Here is a 23,263-nt window from a genome sequence, read left to right on the forward strand (position 1 = left end):
GCTGCGAAGAGAAAATCTTCCTCATAGTTCCAAGACAGAAAACAGTGCTTGTGGTCACTTAAAGACCAGAGCACAGGCCAGGAAAGGAGTAAACACCTCGCCCTTGATCATACAACCTTGGAAGAACTAAAAACTTACTGGTCCCTAGAAGTATCTCTGAAAACAGCTCCACAAAACTCCTGAAGCTTGGGACAGTACATTCTCCATACTGGAAGCAGACCTTTACCTTAATAAACAGTTCATAACTCTAGTAATTGGCTGGGATCATGAGCAAACCTCACAAGAAGTATCAGACCACAGAATTTCTTTTTGGTAACAAAGAAGATCAAAACATACAAAGAGAAGAAGACAACAAAGTCAAAGTTCCTACATCCAAAGCCTCCAAGAAAAAAAATATCAATCAGTGCCAGCCAGGCTTAGAAGAGCTTCAAAAGGGATTTTGAGAAGCAAGTAGAAGAAAGGTAGAGGAAAAACTGGGAAGAGAAATGAGAGTGATGCAAGAAAATCATGAAAACAAGTCAACAGCTTGCTAAAGGAGACCCAAAAAATACTGAAGAAAAAACCTTAAAAAATAGCCTAACCCAAATGGCAAAAGAGGTCCAAAAAGCCAATGAGGAGAAGAATGCCCTAAAAAGCAAAACTGGCCAAATGGAAAAGGAAGACCAAAAGTTTACTGAAGAAAATACTTCTTTAAAAATTAGGATAGAGCAATTGGAAGCTAGTGACTTTATGAGAAATCAAGACACTGTAAAACAAATCCAAAAGAATGAAAAATTAGAAAACAATGTGAAATATCTCATTGGAAAAACAACTGACCTGGAAAATAGATCCAGGAGAGAGAATTTAAAAATTATTGGACTATCTGAAAGCCATGATCAAAAAAAGAGCCTAGACATCATCTTTCAAGAAATTATCAAGGAAAACTGCCCTGATATTTAGAACCAGAGGGCAAAATAGAAATTGAAAGAATCCACAGATCTCCTCCTGAAAGAGATCCCCAAAGGAAAACTCCTAGGAATATTAGTAGCCAAATTCCAGAGTTCCCAGGTCAAGGAGAAAATATTACAAGCTGCCAGAAGAAACAATTCAAGTACTGTGGAAACACAATCAGGATAACACAAGATTTAGCAGCTTCTACATTAAAGGACCAGGGCATGGAATATAATATTCTGGAGGGCAAAGGAGATAGGATTACAACCAAGAATCACCTACCCAGCAAAACTGAGTATAATCCTTCAGGGGAAAAAATGGTCATTCAGTGAAATAGAGGACTTTCAAGCATTCTTGATGAAAAGACCAGAGCTGAATAGAAAATTTGACTTTCAAATACAAGGACTCAAGTGGAACATGAAGAGGTAAACAGGAAAGAGAAATCATAAGAGACTTATTAAGGTTGAACTGTTTACATTCCTGCATGGAAAATGATATTTATAAACTCATGAAGACCTTTGTCAGTATTAGGGTAGTTGGAGAAAAAATTATATGTTTATGTACAGATAGATATATTAGATAGATGGCACAGGGTGAGTTGAAGATGAAGGGTCACATCTGGAGAATAAAATTAAGGGTGAGAGAGGATTATACTGGAGAAGAGAAAGGGAGAGGTAGAATGGGGTAAATTATCTCACAAAAAAAACAGAAAGAAAAGCTCTTACAGTGGAGGGGAAACAGGGGAAGGTGAGAGGGAATGAGTGAATCTTATTCTCATAGGATTTGGCTTAAGGAGGAATAACATACACTCAATTGGGTATGGAAATCTGTCTTACCCTACAGGAAAATAGGAGAGAGGGACAAGAGAGCAGGGGATGATAGAGAGAGGGCAGATTGGGAAAGGGTAATCAGAAGCAAATACTTCTGAGGAGGGACAGGGTCAAAAGAAAGAATAGAATAAATGGGGGGCAGATAGGATTAAAAGAGTTAGTTTTTCACAACATGTCTACTATGAAAGTGTTTTGCCTAACTGCACATGTATAACCTATATTGAGTTGCTTGCCTTTTCAATGAGGGTGGGTGGGGAGGGAGGAAGGGAGAAAATATGGAACCCAAAGTTTTAAAAACATATATTTAAAAAAATGTTTTCACATGCAACTGGGAAATAAGAAATACAGGAAATGGGGTACAGAAATCTATCCTGCCCTACAAGAAAGTAGAAGGGGAAGAGGATAAGAGGGGGAGAGATAGAAGGGAGGGCAGACTAGGGGAAGGGATATTCAGAATGCACACTGTCTTGGGGTGGGAGGAGGGGCGAGATGAAAATTTGAAACTCAAAATCTTGTGGAAGTAAATGTTGAAAACTAAAAATAAATTAATTTTTAAAAAAGGAAAAAAAAGAATCATATGCAGAAAAGTGTATTTTCAGCAGTCTCTAGCAAAAGATCACAGTTTTAGGTGGTTGCTGGGAACCTAATCCCTTATCCCCCATAGGTTCAATGCATCAACATTTGTGTTTTTGACATTCAAGCAGTTTTCTAGGATGTCACACCTGCAAAAGCTGAGAATTGACTGTACTTATGGACATAGGCACTATATGGATTTATTTTGTTTGACTATGCTTATTAGTTATAAGGTTCCCCCCCCCTCTGGTTTTAATGCAGGGGTAGGGGAGGATTGAGGGGGAAAGAGGTACATTAGCAATAATGATGCAAAAAATGAGTCAATAAACATTAAATGCACAAAGGAGAACAGAAGGAAGTTCAGAACAAAACAAAGTCAAGCAGAACAATTTTCAAAGTAATATGTGGAATTTTATATATATATATATATATATATATATATATATATATATATATATATATTTAAAGCAAGTAGTATGAAATAAATTCTCACGAGTTCATATAGAATCCTCTTTTTCATGTTCTGATGAACACACATTTTTATTATATAAAAATTCTTTTTTATTAAAAAATACAATGAATTAAAGGAAAAAAAGGTGAAAATGTAATTCTTGAGAAGGTACAATCAAACAAATGGATTCACAAAAAAGAGAGACCAACTTTCAAAAAGGATTCCCTGCTCTGTCAACAGCTACAGCGGCGTTTAGTGCTTGTCGACTGTTACTGCTTTACCAGCTAGTTTTCTACTATGGCTACATGCCTGATAAAAAAGCTAAAAACACTTGGGAAGGGAGGAAGGCAGTGCTTTTGTTGGATGCCTTCATTTAACCCAACAGGCGATTTGATCAGCTCTGGTTTTGACTTAACCGAACCTCAATCAAAAAGTTTTGGTGGAAATCGATGATTCAAATGTTGCAGTGGGGGCATCCTCTCACAAGATGACAATTCATCCAATCTACTGCACTGCTTTATGTACTCAGAAAAAATTAGTGTGATTAAGAAGCAAAATTATACCACTGGGAAGCAACAACTTGCCTGGTTCAAACCTTCATTAAAACTTGACAACATTCTTTGGAGAGGACCTATCACTCTATCAATGGACAAACAGATTAAAAAAGAAATCGATAGCATCTTTGAACTGAAGATTACCAGATACAGGAAGCTATTTTTCATTTACTTTGATTTAATGAACTCCTACAATTCATGGCATGGAAACCCAAGACAACAATGCCTAGTCTTGAAAGTTAGAATAAAGGTCTGACCACCAAGGTTGCTCCTACCCTTCAAAGATTCTGTGAGCTACTCAACCATGCCTAGACTTCCTAGACCTAATCTCTCACAGTAGCTAGGTCAAAATAACAAGATGTGGATCTAATTGACAATCCTTCAGGTCAAGATAAACCCATACTCAAAGAGGAACTGGTTATACACATATCTGTAAATGTACATCTATTTTATATAACCAAAAGCTATTCCCAATAGATAAGTAATCAAAGGATATGAACAAAAAAATTTCAATAAGAATTACAAATTATTGACAAGCATTCATATGAAAGAATGGTCAGATCACCAACAAGTGAAATGCAAATCAAGTAACTGAGATTTCACCACACAGCCTGCAAACTGGTAAAGATGACAAAAGATGGGAATAGCTGATATTGGATAGGTTGTAGGAAGATTGGCGCATTAGTGCACTGTTGGTGGAGCTATGACTCTGTACAACCATTTTGGAAGGCATATCAGAATTATGCAGATAAAGTGACTAAAGTGTCCATACCTGCTGACCCAGAGATTCCCTTAAGTGGCTTAGTTGCCAGGGAAGCCAATGATAAGAAGAAAGTCCTCAAACATATGAAAATGATCATAGTGGCACATTTTATGACAGCAAAAAGCAACTTTTGATATATGAATGTAATGGAACACTGCTCTACTGTAAGAAACGAAGAATGTGGTGAACATAGAGAAACATAGAAAGATTTATATAAACTGATGTAAAGTTTGCAAAGCCAAGAAAATATACACAATGACTACAACAATGTAAATGGGAACACACACACACACACACACACACACACATCACAAGTAAATGTTGTAAAATTATAAAGAAAATGAATAGCCTGAAAGAAGAGATTTGAAAAGATACTCCTCCACCCCTCCCCTTTACAGAGGTAGGAGTCTACAACTGTTTTACATTGCACATTATTTTCAGACTTTTCCCCAATATATTTATCAGTTGTGTTGTTTTTTTTCTGTCTTAAAAGCACAATTTGTTAAATGAGATGTATCTCTGGGAGGGGGAGAAGGGATAAAGGTGGAAACCATAGCAATAAAAAAACCCCAAAATACACCAGCAAAAACTGATTAAAAAAACAAACTTTAGGAAGGTACTCCACTTGTCAATTAACAAATACTTATTAAGCATTTTCCATGTGCCAGGCACTGAGGATATGAAGAAAAAAAGGTCCCTGCTCTTAAATAGTCTACATTCTAATGAGGAAGACAATATGATATAAATATGTACATACAAGACATAAACATAAATGGAAGGTAATTATAGATTGAGAGCTAAATCTTGAAGGAAGCAAGGGAAGCCAGGAATAGAAGGGGGAGAGGGAAAAGGGACAGGCATTACACACATGGAGGACCTATAGTAAAAATGCATGGAGTCAGGAGATGGCATTATCTGTGAGGAACAGCAAATAGGCTGTGTAGCTGGACCAGGGACTAAGAATGGAAAAGAAAGAAGGGACCAGATTGTGAAGGGCTTTTGCCAGACAAAAGATTTTATCTTTGATCATGAAGTATGTAAAAGAGAGGCACTAGAGCTGACTGACTAAGGTGCAGACATGGTCAGATGTACACTTTGTGAAAATCACTTTGGCAGCTGAATGGAAAGCTGAGTAGGAAGACAGTTGGGGGCAGGGAGACCAATTGGAAGGTGACTACAATAGTCCAAGTAAAAAGCGATAAGGGAATGTGGTAGCTATGTGAGCGGAGAGAAAGAGACATTACGTAAGTGACATTGTGCTAGTAGAAACAATAAGTGGCAATGGATTGGACATGAGGGGTGAGTTGAGAATAACACCATGGTTGCAAGTCTGGGAGAATGTTGGTGCCCTTGACAGTGAAAGGAGTTAAGGGAGGCTTTGGGGATGGGGGATGGGGGGGAATGAGTTCTGTTTTGGGCAGGATGAGTTTGAGATATATAGGGGATATATATATTTTGAGACATCCTAAAGGCAGATGGTAACACTAAGATTGGATATATAAGCCTGGGAATTACATACATGAAGATGATAATTTAAACTATGGGTAAGATTATGAGATTACCCAGTGAGCTAATATAGAGGGAAATAAAGAGGGGCCAGGACATTCCTGGGGTACATCTACAGTTACTGCATATGATAATAGATGAAGATCTAGCAAAGGAGACTGAAGAGAGATCAGAAAGGAAAACAAGTAGAGGGAAAGTTATAAAAATCCACAGAGAAGAGAGTATCCAGGACGAGGTGATTTGACTATGTTGATTGCTGCAGAGATCAAGGATGAGGACTGACAGAGAAAAGGTCGTTATGAAAACTTTGGAGAGAACAGTTGCAGTTGAATGAGATCAGAAGCCAAACTGCAAATGCTTTAGAGGAGAATGAGAGGGTAGGAAAGTAGAGGCACCAAGTATAGATGTTTCTCAAGTTTAGCCTAGAAAAAGATATAGGATAATAGCTAGAAGAGATGATCAAGTCAAGTAACGGTTTTTTTGTTTTGTTTCTCTTCTGTCAGCAGCCATCGTGATGTGTGAGAGAGCAGTGAAGAAAAAAGGGGAAGGGGAACTAGAGAAAGAAAAGTCGGGCTAGGCGAGTCTGAGACTAATGCTCATAGAAGACTGGTTTATTTTCAGAGGTTACAAGATTATAGAGCACACAGCTTTGTACCATGAGAAATGATCTACAAGCGCTAATTGATAACATAAACAATCTAAACAGCTAAAGATCCTCATTATCTCATGAGAAAGTAGTTTTAATGCCAAATTTCATATCTATTGTTTTCCTGCCCAGTTCTTAGTACTGTCTACCTGAGTCACCCACCTAGTCTCAAGGCTGGGCATGAGTAAGAACTTAGAATTAACAAACTATAACAACCAGAGCCAGGGTAAGAGTTATGGGAGCGTTTATCCTGAGGCAAGCCTCTATATTTACTGACCCCTAAAGTCTTTAAGGACTTAGAGATTTTCCATAAGGACTCAGCCTCCCACACTCTTCACACATCCCCCCCCCCCATTGGTAAACATCAGGAAATGAACTAATGAATAAGGAGAGATTGAAGAGAAAGAATGGAATGAATTCTGGTGGAGCAATCTGCTGTAGAAGTTGGAATCAAGGATGCATGTAGAAGAATTAAGACTTAACAAATAGAAGGACCACCTCCTCATCAGAGATAGGGGTGAAGGAGGAGATATTAGGGGAAGATGCTTGAGTGATGTGTGATAAGGAGAGAAGGAGCTCTTGGTGAATGGCCCTTTTTTTTTTTGTATGAATTATTTAATAACTGAGGTCCTTAGCTGAGAGGGGTTGGTAAAGGGGGTAAAGCAGTAAAGAGATGATAGGGTTTGGAACAGTCACTGTGGGGAGTGGAATATTAAATGAGTTAAGAAGGTATAAAAAGTTGTTATATATACACTCATTCAGGACTTTTGAGTGGGAAGGATATATGCCCTGAGGAAAGGGCTTTGGGTAGGAGCATAGAAGAAATCAGAAAAAGTTCAGAAGGAAATGCAGATAACCAGGGCAGTTTTGTTACTACTATGTTAAATTTAATACATATTTTAAAAGAGCAATATGTAATAGAAGTTCAATTTCATATATCATCTTTTTTGAAGATTGAAATGTTTGGTGATATTAAGTCCATTAAAAAAATTGGTAAGCGAATGGAATGGAGAGACAGAAAAGGAGACAAAATAGTTGAGGGGTGAATGAGTAGCAAAGAAAAAAAATAACAGAAAAGAGAAAGACACAGGTAAGACAGAGACTAAGAAGAATGAAATATTGGCTTAGCTAGGTAGAAAAGTACTCTAGTTAGCTAAGTAAAATGCAAGCTACTTATTAGTGATAAACAATTTATTTACTTCTCTTCTGTACTTCTAGGCAGAACTACATTTTGGAACTATGATCAACATTCACATTTTTAAACAAATGTCTGCTTTATGGCTTATTCTTTGAAAGATCACCAAGTTCTTACCAACAAGGCAAGAATGGGAGAAAGCCAGTTAAATAACAAGTAATTATGGAGTACCTAATAGCAGTAATTTGGGAATTATATGTTGGGCTCAACACAGGAGTTCAGTAAGTGCTGAATTGAATAAAATCACCATAGTATTCACTTAAAAAATGAAACAAAATAAATTCATTTTTAGAATGAGAAAAAATCGGGGAAGGCTAAACTCCAAGGCATCATTTTAAACTACAAGCAGGGTTTTTTTAAGTGTCATCTGACGATAATTTGAAAAGTGCCTGAGGGTGGGTGGGGAGGGAAGAAGGGAGACAATTTGGAACCCAAAGTTTTAAAAAACAAATGTTAAAAATTGTTTTTACATGTAACTGGGAAATAAGATATACAGGCAATGGAGTATAGAAATCTATCCTGCCCTATTGGAAAATAGAAAGGGAAAGTAAAAGAGGGGGAGAAGGGGTATTCAGAATGCTCGAAGTCTTAGGGTAGGGGGAGGGGAGAGATAGGGAGAAAATTTGGAACTCAAAATCTTGTGGAAGTGAATGTTGAAAACTAAAAATAAATTAATTTAAAAAAAAGAAAAGACTTTAAAACATCCAGTTTATTAATACTGAAAAGAGAAAAGTTTCATGTTTCAGTTTTTTAAAGTAACTATTTGTTGCAAACAAAAAAACAATAATGGAGAAGAGAAAATAAGTAGAGAATTCATTCAAGATTCTAAGAGACTGCACCGAAGAGACACAAAGAACATTATACGCTTAGCTTAAAATACATAAGAACTTTAGTTTTATGAGAAATAGCCCCCTCCCTCATTCATTTTTGAAATTAAAAGTAGAAAATTCTATTCAATAAATACAACATAGATTCCTCCCCCCAATAGGATCTCATAGTTGGAAGGCACTTTAGAGGTTATCTAAGCCTAATTTTCAAATTTTAAAGATAAGAAAACTGAGTCAGACAGGTGTAGTAACTTGCCCAAAGTCATGTAGATATTAAGTGGTAGAGTCAAGATTCAAAACAGGTCCTCACACACCAAATCCAGTACCCTTTCCATTGTACCACTGGCCTTTCAGTTCTATATTCTACCAAGGAAAGAGAGAAAAATGGGTAAGGAAGCAAGAGAAAGGAAAGAAGGGACAGTCAAAAATAATCTGAAATGTTATTAAAGCCCTGAGTAAAGCTCTAACTCATCCATCAACCCATCTTTAAAAATATACAACCCCTTTAGACTGGAAAAAAAAAAAGGAGGGAGGGTTGGGGGTAGGGGGTAAGAATATTCCCAATCAGATTTACTCAGGGAAAAAAAAATTTTAAAGGACTCCTTTGAGAGTAACATTCCTAACTTGTGGCCTTTTAGGTCTCTCTTTTCCTATAAAAAACTTAAAGCTATTTTTTTTTTGCAAATATTTATCAAAACTACCTTACACAATTCAATCCCTCAACTACAAAATTTAGAAAAGATAGTCCAAAAAAATAGGGAGAAAGCAGTACAAATGATCTGTAAGAACATAATGCCTGTTTCAAAGTTACAGTTATTCCAATTCAATTAAACTAAAAATTTTTTACGTTATCTGGATTTTTAATAACATCCACTGATTACACTATGCAATTCTAGATGTAAGTCTGTTCTTGACAGGCATGACAAGAGTGGTATAATAAAAGTGCTAGGCATAGGAGTCAGGAGACATTCCCTGCAGATAGACAAAAATGAGTCACTTAATCCTCAGAGCCTCATTTTTGTCACCTATAGGATAATATTCACAACTATACACTTCACTGGGTTGTTGTAAGGAAAGCAATTCATATACCCTTGGTAAGTTATTAAAGTGTCCACTATAAGATAGGCACTGGGGAAACAAAAAAGATGAAGTAACTTCTTGTCCAAAAGGACCTTATAATCTATAAGAGGATATTTAACACGTACCCAAAAAGTATGATTAAAAAAACAGAAAAGGCAAAGAAAGATGCAAAGTGATCTAGGAAAATCTGAGGAGAGAGAAATAACTTGCCACTCAGACGGGATAACAGAAGTCACGATGAAAGAAATGGATCTAGGACTTGAACAAGCATTTCAAATGAGGAATGGAAGTGAAGAGTACATTTCAGGCATGGAAAACACCTTGCACTATGTCAAGTCAACAAACATTTATCAAGCATTTACTATGTGCCAAACATTGTAGTAAGCATGGTGATACAAAGAAAGGCAAAAACAGTTCCTACTCTCAACGAGCCGAGAGGGTAGGGGAATTCAAGGTGGGAAGGAGATTTATGTACAATTATGCTATATACTAAGGATAAATTCAAGAAAATCTGAGTAATGGCACTAGCACTAAGGGGGATCAAGAAAGGCTTCTTGTAGAAGGTGGATTTTAGCTGACTTGAAAGAAGCCAGAAAACAGATGAAGAGGGAAAGAGTTCCCAGCATGGAGGAAAGCCACTGAAAATACAGAGTGGGAAGATAAAGTGTCATGTCTGAGAAATAACAAGAAGGCCAGAATCACTAGATGACCGAGTAGGTTAAGGGGAATAAGATGTAAGACTGGAAAGGTTGGAAGGGGCCAAGGTTATGAAAAGCTTTAAATGCCAAACTGAGGTTTTTATATTTGATTGTGGAGGTAACAGAGAGCCAATGGAGTTTACTGAAACAGTAGAGGAGTATGACACAGTCAAATCTGTGCTTAGAAATAATATTTTGACAACTGAATAGAATATGGACTGGAATGAGGATCAGCAAGGCAGAAGACCAACCAGAAAGCTATTGCAACAGTCCAGGTGTGAACTGATGAAGACTTGCACCAGAAGTGGTGGCAGTGTCAAAGGAGAGAAGTTATGAAGGTAGAATCAACAGAACTTGGAAACTGGATTGGATAAGAGGGGTGTAAGAGTTTGGAGTTAAGGATGATTTAGGGACTTAAGAATGCAAGCTGAATGAATGGGAGGATGTCAGTACACCTGACAGTAATAGAAGTGAAGAAAAGGGGAGGATTTTGTGGAAAAGACAATCAGCTCAGTTTTGGACAAGCTGAATTTATGATGTTCACTTACTTTAATTTTTTTTGTTATTGTTCTACTGGTTTTTTGTTTGTTATTGTTCTACCGGTTTTTCTTATTTTACTGCAACTATTTAAATAAGTCTTCCTTTGTTTCTCTGAATACCAATTATTTTTCTTAAAGTGTAATAGTATTCCACTATATTCATATACTATAATTTGTTCAACTATTTCCCTATTTATGGACATCTACTTTTTGCTACCACAAAAAGTGGTAAGATAATTTTGGCAATATAGAAGATCTTCCTTTGATCTTGTTGGGAATACATACCAAGTAGTGGGATCCCTAGGTCAAAGAATTTGAACAGTTCAGTGACTTTTCTTCTATAATTTCTAATTGTTTTCAGGGAAAAGGCTGGACCAATTTACAACTCCATCTAAAGTGTATGTGTACCTTCCGCTAGCCCCTCCAACACTGATTACTTCCATCTTCTGTCATCTTTGAGGGTGTAAAGTAAAATCTCAGAAGTAGCATAAAATTGACGCAATTTTTAAAGTTTAAAAAGGATACTAATTCAGATAGAATGGCTACTTCCTTCCACCTTTGCATTCACCACAGCAATCAGTCAAACAAGACCAAAAAGGCATTTATTCAGGGTAGTGGGAATTCCCTAAAACCACTAACTCCCTTTGGCTAGACCTTTTTATACCTCAGGTAGCCAGGAAGCCAAACTAATGATGATCCAAGAAGCTCCTCTCCACTGCCTTAAAAGGAAATCAGCCCAACCTACATAAAAGAGGTGTCATTCCTATGAGACCTGTATTTTCACTGATGTGGGAAAACTCCTGTGAGAACTCCCATAACAATGCAATTGTTCTGCAAGTTATAGTCTTAGAGATTTGTTGGGGCACTAAGAGGCTGTGATTTGTCCAGGATTACATAGCCAGTATATTTGAGACGGAATTTGAACACAAGTCTTCCTGACAAGGACTATGTTGTCTACTACACTAACTGTTCCTTGCATATTAAACAGTCACTTAATAAATATTTGTTAAACTGAACTGATGGTTCAGTTCATCATCATGATGATCACTTCATCATAACTACCAGTTAAAACTCAGGAAAAGATTTAAACTTATCAGCCCAATGTACTGCTGTGGCTAAAATAAACAATGAAATGCTGGGCAAAATCAAGAAGGGTTTAAGAAACTAAACAGCCAGTGCAGTAAGGAACTCAGCACCTAATAAAAACTGCTGGGAAAACCAGAAAGCAGTCTGGCAGAAACTAGACACAGACTAATACCTCATGATAAGATTCAAATAGACACATGACTCAGATCCAAAAGGTAGCATCACGAGCAAAGCAGAGGAGCAAGGAAGAAATCACCACACAGATCCATGGATAGGGGATGAACTCAGAACCAAACAAAGAATACATGGGGAACAAAGAAGACAAAATGGATAATTCTGATCATATATATTTTTAAAAATCTTTGCACAAACAAAACCAATCACAGTTTTTTAAAATGGGCTTTTACAAAGGTATATTTAGGTGGAAGATATAGAGCACCAACAATGTTCAAAGTTTCCCCCAATACCTTGGGGACCATATGCTCCCCTATACCACCTTGGTGGGGAAGAGGGAAGGACTTGACTAAATTCCTACAAAACATTTGTCCCCAAAGTTCACATCCAAAGGCAGCACTGCTATTGTATGAGTCCTCCTTTCAAATACCATTGAACTGGGGTCTCAAAGGTCATTCTTTGCTCCTGAGGCACACTTGTTGCACTGGCTCTGAAAGGCTTTATAATGAAAGCAACTGACCTACTGAACTCACAAGGTCAGAGGCTCCAATCTCCTTCACCTGATGCCATGGGCAAAGGAGACAATGATAGCCACTGAAATGGACTTCTCTTCTTGTTGCTAACCTTCTTGAAATATATGCCCAATGGTGAGATGATTATGCCAAAATCTATTAAGTATTGTGACTATTCTTGCATAATAACAGTTTTTCTTCCCCAGAATGGTTGGGGTCAATTCATATTTCTATCTACAGTATGTCAGTGTTCCTATTTCCCTACTATCAATCCAATACTGTTGCTGCTCTTTATTATCTTTGCCAAATTAATAGCTATGAGATGAAACCTCAGAATTGCTTTAAGTTGCTTCACTTCTACTAGTCATTTAGAGTATTCTTTCATGTTTGCTGATAGCTTCCATATCCTTTGATAATTTTCTGTTCAAATCCTTTGACCACTTAGCTATTGATGAAGTGCTCTATCTTACATACAGAGTGTCTTAATGTGTCAATTCCCTAAATATCTGGATATAAGACTTTTATAATTGATAGCTTGATGTAAATATTTAAATGTAAATAGCTTGATGTAAATTATGTAAATATGCCACCCCTCAAAGGCAACAGTCTTCAGTTAGTTACCTTAATTCATATAAAAACTTTTAATTTTATCTAATCAAAATAATCTCTTTCATGATCAGCTGTGGTCATTGCTTAAATCTTCACCTCATCACAGCTGTGAAAGGTATCTTCTCCTTATAGCATTAAAATCATATCATTTCTCATATCATTAAAAAATTATTTGACCTTTCATATTTAGCTCTGTGTCTTTTTGGTACAAACCTGATTCATTACATACTTCTTACCAAACTTAGTAGTTTGTTCTCAAGTTGAATGCTTATTTATGTTCAGCTGCTCCTGGATTTCATTAACCTAGTCTGTACTAGGAATAGATTACACTTTTCTAGTTTTTAACCAGTGCCAAGAAGTTTTCAAGATCACTGCTTTATATTTATTTTGAGATCCCTTCATTTCTACTTTCCCCCATATTTCTCTTGAGATTCCATATCTTTTATTCCTCCAAATGAACTGATGTATTTTCAAGTTCTATAAAGCAGTTCCTTGATAATTCATTTGACAGAATACAAAATTTACAAGTAAGTTTAGGCATTGTTGTCATTTCTACTATATTGGCTTGGTCCAAGCATGAAGAATGAATCTCTCTTCAATTATTTAAATATTCCTTTATTTCTGTAAGGAGTATCACAGCTAAATATAAGTCTTAATTGCATGTAATGCAGATATTTTATGAGTTTCATAGTAATTCTGAATGAAAATCCAGTAATATATTTCTTTTCTTTTTTTAGGCAATGGGGTTAAGTGACTTGCCCAGGGTCACACAGCTAGTAAGTGTTATGTGTCTGAGGCCGGATTTGAACTCAGGTCCTCCCGAATCCAGGGCTGGTACTCTATCCACTGCACCACCTAGCTGCCCCAACATATTTCTTTTAAATCATTTTTTATAGCAACAATCACTTTATGTCTTTGTTCACATAACCAAGTCATTTTTAAAGGCTGGCAAATTCAATATTCTAGGGCTGGTTATTTCTTCTATCTACTTTGACAAGCGCCACCAAAGAAGTGGTGATGCCCTGGTTGGCTGGTATGAGGTCTTGTAAACCTAAGCTTTAGATCATAACCAGGAATTTTCCACTCAATTTTTCAAAATAAAATAAAAATAGAATAAAAGATTATTAAGAACTGGAACATAGCAAACTACACATGCTAAACAGAGAGATTAAGCATGGCACAACAGATAGAGTGGAGAGTAGACAGTGTGACTGAGTCAGGAAGACCGGAGTTCAAATCCTACTTTTGACACTAGCTGTCAAATCACTGGGCAAATTGCTTAACCTCTCTGAAGCTCATACAACGACAAAATCACAGGTCCTTGATGTACTGACCACTGTTATCACTGTTGCCATCTGCTTCAGTGGAGGTAATTTCCACATCGAGGATCTAAATATAGCAAAACTAGAATACTACAGCAACCCTCTCTTCTCCCCTTTGGTTTATTACATCCTTATGTGGCAAGACATTGTGCTAAAGGAGATATGGAGATCAGTAATCTCATGGGAGTTTATAATCTAGTGAGAGCATATTATAGAAGTAACTACAAAAAAAAATACAAAGATGACAAATCACAACTAAAGAAAAACACACACTAGTCAAGGTCCAATAAAGGATTATTTCCAAATGGGGACGTGAGGGAAGGCTTTCTGGGAGAATTATAGGCCAGTTGGCTAAAAATGACTGGGTTGAGTCTTTGAGAGAGACCAGAGTCACCAGGATTCCCTTGACAGGGAAGTTCCCTATGCAAAGGAGAAGATGGGAAGAAAAGTATCATTAAAAGGAAACTGAACTCTGAGTTACAGAAAAATCAATGAAGATAATAGAGAAGCAATAATATAAATCCTCCACTGCAAAGAGGTAGAGACTAATAAGATAGACTATTGTATATATTACCGAAGTTTCTGTATCCGGTATTTTCAATTTTTTTCTTTGTCACAAGAGGTTGAGAAATGACTGATATAAAGGCATCCAAAACACTGATCAAAATACTGAACGGCACAGGGCCAACCATCCATCCCTAAATCATTCCCCTGAAGACCACCTTCCAGTTGACATCAAACCACAATGACTGCTCAAAGTCTAGCCATTCAACCAATTCTGAACTAAAGAAACTGTACTATCTTTCCCCATCTTTTCTACAAGAATGAGACTTTACTAAGATATTTTTAAAATGGAAAAGGGACTTAGGACCCCTAAAAAAGAACCCATAATTTGAACAATTTAATCAGAAAATTTAACAAGTGTTTGAAGTGATTTCATAACAGTCTACTTCCAAGAATAGTCCACTTTCAAGAGGCAGCTAGGTGGCGTAGTGGATAGAGCTCTGGCCTTAAGAGTCAGGAGGACTTCAGTTCAAATCCTGCCTCAGACACTTGACACTAGCTGTATGACTCTGGGCAAGTCACTTACCACGACTGCCTCACCTCCCCAAAAAAAGACCACTTCCAAATTCCCTCTATTATATCTAGAAATGGATTTCCAAACACATTTTAATTTGCTTAGTCTGCCATTTTAATCCTAAAAGATCACAATGGCAATGAAAGAAAACACATAAAAGGAGTAGTCATATGTTCATATATGTTCACACATTTACATACAAAACAGGGGGAAATGAGATGCCAGATGGAAAATGCAATGGTTTGTCTCAAAAAAAAAAACACAACCAAATCCAACTATTTATTGTAAAAAATTGAGTTAAAAATATACAATTTAATTCTCCCATTTGGAAAAATTCCTATGCAATGCCAATTTTTTTGAGGTCATACTATAATATTCAAGTTTAAATTTAACTTTATTATAAAGCTAAAAAAACCCATCCTCAGTATATGTAAGGAAGTCAAAGAGCTGTGTACTACATCAATTTCATGTCCAGTAATGACTTCAAACCCATTCATTCCCAAATGACTAGGTGGTTGAACTATAACCTTTCATCAATGTGGGAAGAGCTTGAGAAAGACAAGCATACTACATACACTAATGATGAAGTTGTGAACTCTTTAAACCATTCTGGAAAACAACACGGAATTATGCTTGTAAAATGACTAAAACGTCCTTACCCTTTGATGGAGAAATCTTGTTGTTAGCCATAATATACCCCAAAGATATAAAGACAGAAAGGTACCCCATATGCCAAAATATTCACAGCAGCACTTATGTGGAAGCAAAAAACTGTACAAAAAGTGCTATTAGGGAATGACTAAACAAATTGTGGTACATGAATTTAATGAAGCATTATCATGATATAGAAGCTATAAACAAGGAATTCAGAGAAGCATAAGAAATATGAACTGATAGAGTGAAGAAGAGGAGCTAGGAAAACAATATATACAATGAATACAATAATGTAAATTTAAAGAACTAAAAATCAAAACTGAACTTCATATAATCACAATAACCAAGATCAGCTTCAAAAAAGAGCTGGAAAAAAAATGCACCACCATTCTTACTACACAACAGGGAAACAACAGGTATGGAATATTGCATACACCATCAGAAACTGGCTATTGTGGTGGTTGGTTTTGCTGAAATACCTTTCATCTCTTTTTTATTCTTTGTTACAAAGGAACAGCTAGCTGGGTACGAATATAGTAATGCAAGTGAGAGTACATAAAAAGAAGATATCAATAAAAATAAAAATTTAAAACTCTTCACAAATTGCAAAAAAGATAAAGTCTCAAACACATACATATAACCTATAAGACCTACTGGCAAAGTAAGAAGCAGGATTTTTTGTTTTAGCAAGGTCAGAACTGGTTGACAGGTCAGGCCTGAGAGTGATGGAGTGCTGGAAAGGATAGATATAGTCTAGCCTCCATTCTGGAAGACCTAGATTCAAGTCCTGTCCCTGACATCCACAACAAGTCATTTATCTACTTAGTGCCCCAGGTTACTAAGACAATAAGTGGCAAAGAAGATGAAGATTCGAATCAGTTGAGGAAGTTCCTCACTTTAATGAAACCACAGATCAAGTTAAAAAAAAAAAGTCAAGTCTACAGGCATATCAAATTAGCTTGATGGACAGGGACTCCCTCTAATGGGGCTCAATGTTCTTTGTGATATATGTATATGAGATACACAAAGTTAGCAGGTTTAGGTAAAGAATAATTCTTGCTGTGATAGTCACAAAAAAATGTGGTAAGTGGTGGTAGAGTTACCACTTAGAATTAAATGTAGAAACTATTAGGCCTGAATGACAAAAAGTGTCTTTTATAATTTGTATTTGTGCACTATCAAAGTAACTCATCAATAGGATGTTAATATGTATTAGATGTAACCTACTAGAAAATGTCTTCCATCTAGAGGATCTAAAAGCCCTTTGAAAAATATTATATCAAGGATGGGTGTCAAGTAGACGAATTCACATAAAATGAGTTATAAATATCTGCAAGTGTGCTACAGGTGATTCAGACTAAAAACAAGAAAAAAAGGCTATTTGCACAAATACCATTTGTAAAATTTAAAGATCCACTATCGTTTTCCTATGTGTAGAAATACAGCAAATTTTGTATCCTTCCTTTCATTGTTGGCAAACTCGATCATGGTTATACCACAAGGCAACTTTACAAATATGCTGAATTTGGGAGAAACTTTAAAAGTAATGGCCATATACTATACAATAGAGCTGAAAAATGAAGTTCAGGAGAAAGATTTTTTTAATTATACAAATGTTTTGAAAAACAGGAATGAAATTCCAATTTCCAATCTAAAAATGCAGTCTTGTTTCAAATTAGGATCACATCACCTAGAGCAGGATGGGACCTTAGAGGCCACTGAGTCTAACCTGAGGAATGAGAAGCTCAAAGACAGTGACTGTAACAGGGTTGCACATCTTATAAATGTCAGAGGTGGAATTTGAATCCAACTCTGTCTAACTCCAAATCTATCACTCTATCCATTACAATATACTCTAATAATTAAGTACAAGGGAAATCCAAATGTTTATTTTAAACTAGTGATTGAAGTATGTGTGCACACACAAATATAAATAGCCTCAATATGATTTTTTTAGCTCTTTTTTCCCCTCTAAGAATCATAAACTTTCATAACAGTAGTGTCACACCAGAGGCAAGTTAATTTCAAAAAAGATGTCCCAAAATCCCAATTAATAAAATATTATAATTATATCTTGCCATAACAAAATATATTAACACAAATAAGAATGCACAAAGTCTTTTAAAATGGTTTAAGTACAAAGTTCCCTATATCAATGAGATCATAGGTCCAGTTAATCCATATTTCTAAAGTCCAAAGTCAATCTCAGAATTCATCCCAATGATGTTAGAAAGACCTAAACTTCCCAATGAGGTCAGCAAAATTCTAAAAATTTTTTCCAAGTCAGTAAGTAATCTACCTTAAAAGCAATATTTGATTACATAAATTTAATGATCCAACTCACTGAAAGTATGGACATGTTTTTAAAAAATGGATTTTTAATATATATGTGTGTGTGTATATACATATATATGTGTGTGTATATGCATATACATATACTTTTTTTTTTAACCACAGAAGAGTAATACCTGACACATGCATAATGTGTTCTGGTTTCCAAAGTGTTTTCACATATGTTACCTTATTTGATCCTCCCAATGGCATAAGGTAGCCAGCTTGAAAATTATTATTTTCATTTTTCAAATAAAAAAGCAGAAGCACAGAGAGATGAAGTGACTTGTCCAATGTCACATAGCTAGTAAATAGTATTCCTACCATATTATGGACTGTTACATACAATCTTGGGCTCCCAGGATTAATAAAATTCACTTTAACTACAAAGGACAAGAATTCATGTTTCCTGAACCCTAGTTCAGAGTTCTTTTCACTACAATGTACAGAGTTTGGATATTTGGGGATTCTGACGTGTTATTATGTTATCACTAGCCAGACCATTTCAAGGCTTAAATTAAGCTCCTTGCCATAGGCCTGTGCCATTTTCACAGTCCAACACCTTCTACAGAAGACACACCTCCTTCCAGACTACTCCAGCCTACTTTACTTTCCATGGATTTTTTTTTTAATCAAGGCCCCATAATGCAAAGACTTCAACCTCAGAAAAATTTTCAGATGGATTTTAAGTCAGTTAAGAAGTTAACACTTACTACAGGCACCAGGGGGCCTCCCAATGATAACTGACAGCGTAGAGGAAAAGGCAAAAAGAGTTCATGGTAAAACTTTTGTTTCCTATTTAAGCAATAAACTGTTACGGACTTTCACATCAGGATTTAATACATTTAGTCACACAATGAATACAACATACAGAACTAATTAGTTTTTTAGATACAAACAGTTGGGAAAAGGAACTTTCCAAAAAGGGGAAAAAACTTCATTTTGCTGACCTCCCAAAAGCAAGCAGTACTGCTTCACAGTACCAACTATTTTCATGAAAGCAAACAAATTAGGTAACTGATGATAATTACATTCTGGTAATGTTATTTGACAAGGATTCTTAGCATAAAAATGTTTTTCTTCTATAGCGAATACGGAAAGGAATTAATTATGGAGCTTTCAGGGTGCTTTTTGGAAAGAGTATTGGGGGACAGAGGCCGCAATGAAAACTGAAAGCTACAATTCACTTTTTACATTTTTTAAGAAACAATTTTAAACTCTTCAACACCTTTAGGAAAAAGAAAAAAAAACTTCTATGGCTCAGCAGAATTCAAACATAGTCAATAAAATTTATCAACTGAATTCCTTAAGAAAAAAGTGGTGGAGGAGGCTATTTTCCAATTTCTGCACAAAGCTAATTAGGACTGATTTGCACAAAAGTAACTTTAATTCATTTGAATCGGTGAAGCCACACACCCCAATTCCACCATTTTTTATTTACTGAAGAGACTTCACTAAGATTTTCAAGGCTGATCATTTCTTTTTGAATCTATTCCAAACGAGAAAAAAAACACCTTCAAACTCCAAAACTCTAAAATCTAGCCATAGAACCTATCAGATATTTTGGGAGAATCTGGACTACCCAACTCTCTCCAACCCCCTTTCACCTCTTCATCGATAAAGTTTTACCTTCGGTAAGCGGCTCGAAAATAAAAGCAGAATCAACGGGGTAAGAGAGGGAGCCACCAAAGGTCAGTTTCTAGAGACTAGAGCACCGAATTTATACGGGCAACCTGTGAGTCTCCGGAATGCCCGGAGACACCCGGTTCCTTCTCCTCCTCACCTCCCACCCCGAAGTACAGGGGGCTCTGCTCTAGTCGCTCCCCTTCCCTGGGGGGCCCGACCTCGAGTCTCTCCCCGCCCCCGTGGGGGGGCGGGGAAACGAAGGGAGGGGGCCCGCGCTCTGACCGCGCCGTTTCCTCCCCCCCAGCGGCCCCGCCAATTCGCACGGCTCCCCGGCGAGGTGAGAGGGCTTCAGCCCCGAGCCCCCCAGCCCCACGGGAGGCCACGATCCCCGGGGTGAGTTGGAGGGGTCACGCCATGGTCCGGGCTCCGCTCAGCCTCCTCCACCGCCCCGCCCCGCGTCCCCGGGAGCTCGGGGGACTGGAGAGGAGGCGGCGGCGCCCCCGGCGCCCGCTCCCGTCCCGCCCGCACTCACCCTCCAGAAGCCGGGTGATGAGACTATCCACGTTCAGCTCCCCGTCCGCCATCTTGTCGGCGCTCGACTCTCCTTCCCGGCCGCGGGAACAAGGGCTTCTCGGCGGTCGTGACGGTGACGGCGGCGGTGACGACGGCTCGGGCGGCCCGCGCTCCCGGGCGAATCACACCGCTGTGAGCTCGGCCCCGGCTCCCCCTTTCCCTCCCCCCCGCCCCACGGAGCAGGACGCGTTCACCCCCCACAGACCCACACACACAGAGACAGAAAATAAATAATTAAATAAGTGAACCAGAAGCGGGGGGGAGGGGGGTAAGAGGGAGGGAGCGCCCACGAAAGCAGCCGCGTCAGGAACAAGCCGCCAGCGCTGAGGCCGCCTCCAGGCTCCTCCTCGTCGGCACCGCCCAGCTCTGGAGAGCTCAGCAGCGCCGCCCCGGGCCCCACCCGCAGTCGCAACCCTGGCCCCGCGGCCACCACCCCCAAAGCCGAGCTTGCTGCTGCGCAGACGCAACTCTCCCCCCTCTCCCCTTCGCTCCCCTCCCATCACGCAAGCGCACTAAATTTTTTCCACTGCGCCGGTGTGATGTGCTCTCCTTCCGGCTCCATCGCGCCGACTCTCCAGCGACGACGCAGGCGTCCCAGAGCCTCTGGCTCAGCCGTTTTGCGTGGCCGCTGAAGCTCCTCTTACGCCAGGCGCACGTAAGCAAGGGAACCCTTCCCCCACGCACTTCCCAGGTTCTCCAGATACCCGAGGCTACGCAAGCGCATTGCCCATGCTCCTTCCCTCTTTCCCCTCCCACCCCTTGCTTTCCAGTTTGGGTCTCCATCCCTAGTTTCCTAAGCAACTAATAGTACTTAAACTTGCCGGGAACACTGACCACAGTTTAGCTGCTTCCGGAAACGGAGTTTGGGATTTCCAAAAGGATTGCCCCATGGAGGAAAATTCAGGCATTGTAAACCATCCACCAACAAGACTGTTGTAACCTGGTTTCCCAGAGGACTGTGGCGAGTGTTAGCTAAGTCCCCTTGAAAAGCCTAAACCATGATGACAAGTGGGAAGCTTGGCTTAGCGTACCTGGGTTCGGGTCCTGATTCGCTTTTTACTGGCTGTGTGACCTTGGATGAGTCCCTTCGCTCTCTGAGTCTCAAAGAGGGGTGTATTCACTCCAGTATTTATGAAGCAGGCATGTGCCAGGCATCTCATTATTGATCAATCGATAAATATTTAATAAGTACCTGCTACCCTACTAAATGCTAAGCGATGGGGATACAAAAAGAGGTAAAAGATAGTCCCTGCCCCCAAGGAGCTTACAATCTAATGGGGGAGGGGATAACATGTAAACAAATATATACAAAGCAAGCTATAAACAAGTTAAATAGGAACTAATTAAAAGAGGAAGAGCATTGGAATTAAAAGGAGTTAGGGAAGGCTTCCTATAGAAAGTGGAATTTTAGCTGAAACTTAAAGGAGATCTGGAGACTCAAAAGCAGAAAAAACAAACCGGGCCCTACCCTGAACACACTACTGAAGTAGTTCTCCTAAATCGGACATCTCACCTGTTAACTGTAACTTCTAGTGGCCCTTTATTACCTCTAGGAGCAAATATAAACTTCTCTGTTTGGCTTTTAAAGCCTTTGGATCTTAAATTTTAGCTCTGACCTGTTTTATTACACACTACTCCCCTTCATGAGCAGGTTCTACATCCCAGGTACTCCATTTCCCTCCTCCAAGCCTTTGTATTAGCTGTGCCTAAGCCAGGTATGCACTTTCCTCCTCACCTCCACCTCTTAGAATCCCCTCTTAGTTTCCCTCAAGACTCGCCTCAAACACCACCTTAGAGCTTTCTTGACATGTCTACCCCCCACCTCAAAAAAAACAACTTTGTATCTATTTTTGTATCTGTTTTCTATGTACCAGGGTAAGATAGGTATAGGTTATATGTATTTCACATGGGTTTTCTAAATTCAGCTCACAGGAAGACATGAATTGATATCTCTGAAATCTCTAATACCTGAAAGCAAAAATAAAATAAAATATACAGGATTACAAGGGAAACAATCATATTGAAATATAGTTATCACTTTTTTTTAAAGTTCACAGGCTCCTGGCTAAGAACCCCTGATCTAGTTCAATATGTTTATTTTATAGATGAGGAAACAGGGGTTTGCTCAAGAACCCGTTGATCTACAACTATGTTAATAAACATTCCTTCTCAGAGAGGGCCAAAATAACATCATTATGTTGGAGCCAAGGTACAGAGTTTCTGATTGTGGCTGGTCAGCCCAAGATGAGCTTAGAAAGCTCTACCACAGGTCAGATAAAAATAGTCCATATGATCTTTTGGAGTGGAGATGTCTCTAAATTTTCAAATCTCGAATTTCCTTTGAGTTACTACAATTCTGCTTTACTCATAAAGCACAGCGCTTTCTTTGATGTGGGTACACCTGTGCCGATGTCCCCTACGTCTCACCAATGATTCCAGAGTTCTTCAGAGAGACCTTGAGAGTATCCTTGTATAGTTTAAATTAACAATGATAGCAAGGAAACCCAAAGCTATTGAGCCTTCATTTGGTTTGTCTGTGCCTCTCCCAATAGGTGACAGACATGTCCATCAGCACCTTATTTAGAAGACAAAAGACAACTCATGATTATGTGCCTGGGCTACCCCTAGGAAGAACTGATTGGTTCCAAAGCTTGGAAAAATGGACTCTTGTAGGATGAGCTGCTCCTTTGTTCTGGCCCATAAACT

General features: G+C 38.3%; 1 protein-coding gene across 1 annotated transcript in view; it reads right to left on the bottom strand.

Moving 5' to 3' along the window:
- Window positions 1–20,709, bottom strand: part of PPP1CB (protein phosphatase 1 catalytic subunit beta) — a 79,698-nt gene extending 58,989 nt beyond the window's left edge. Inside the window, exon 1 of the mRNA XM_020983773.2 lies at window positions 20,517–20,709. Within this exon, the coding sequence (XP_020839432.1) occupies window positions 20,517–20,568 (52 nt within the window). The 5' untranslated portion in view covers window positions 20,569–20,709. The remainder of the gene's footprint in view (window positions 1–20,516) is intronic.
- Window positions 20,710–23,263: the final 2,554 nt, after the last annotated feature.

Source organism: Phascolarctos cinereus, unplaced genomic scaffold (assembly GCF_003287225.1).
Source record: "Phascolarctos cinereus isolate Bilbo 61053 unplaced genomic scaffold, phaCin_HiC Scaffold_2;HRSCAF=192, whole genome shotgun sequence".
NCBI lineage: Eukaryota > Metazoa > Chordata > Mammalia > Diprotodontia > Phascolarctidae > Phascolarctos > Phascolarctos cinereus.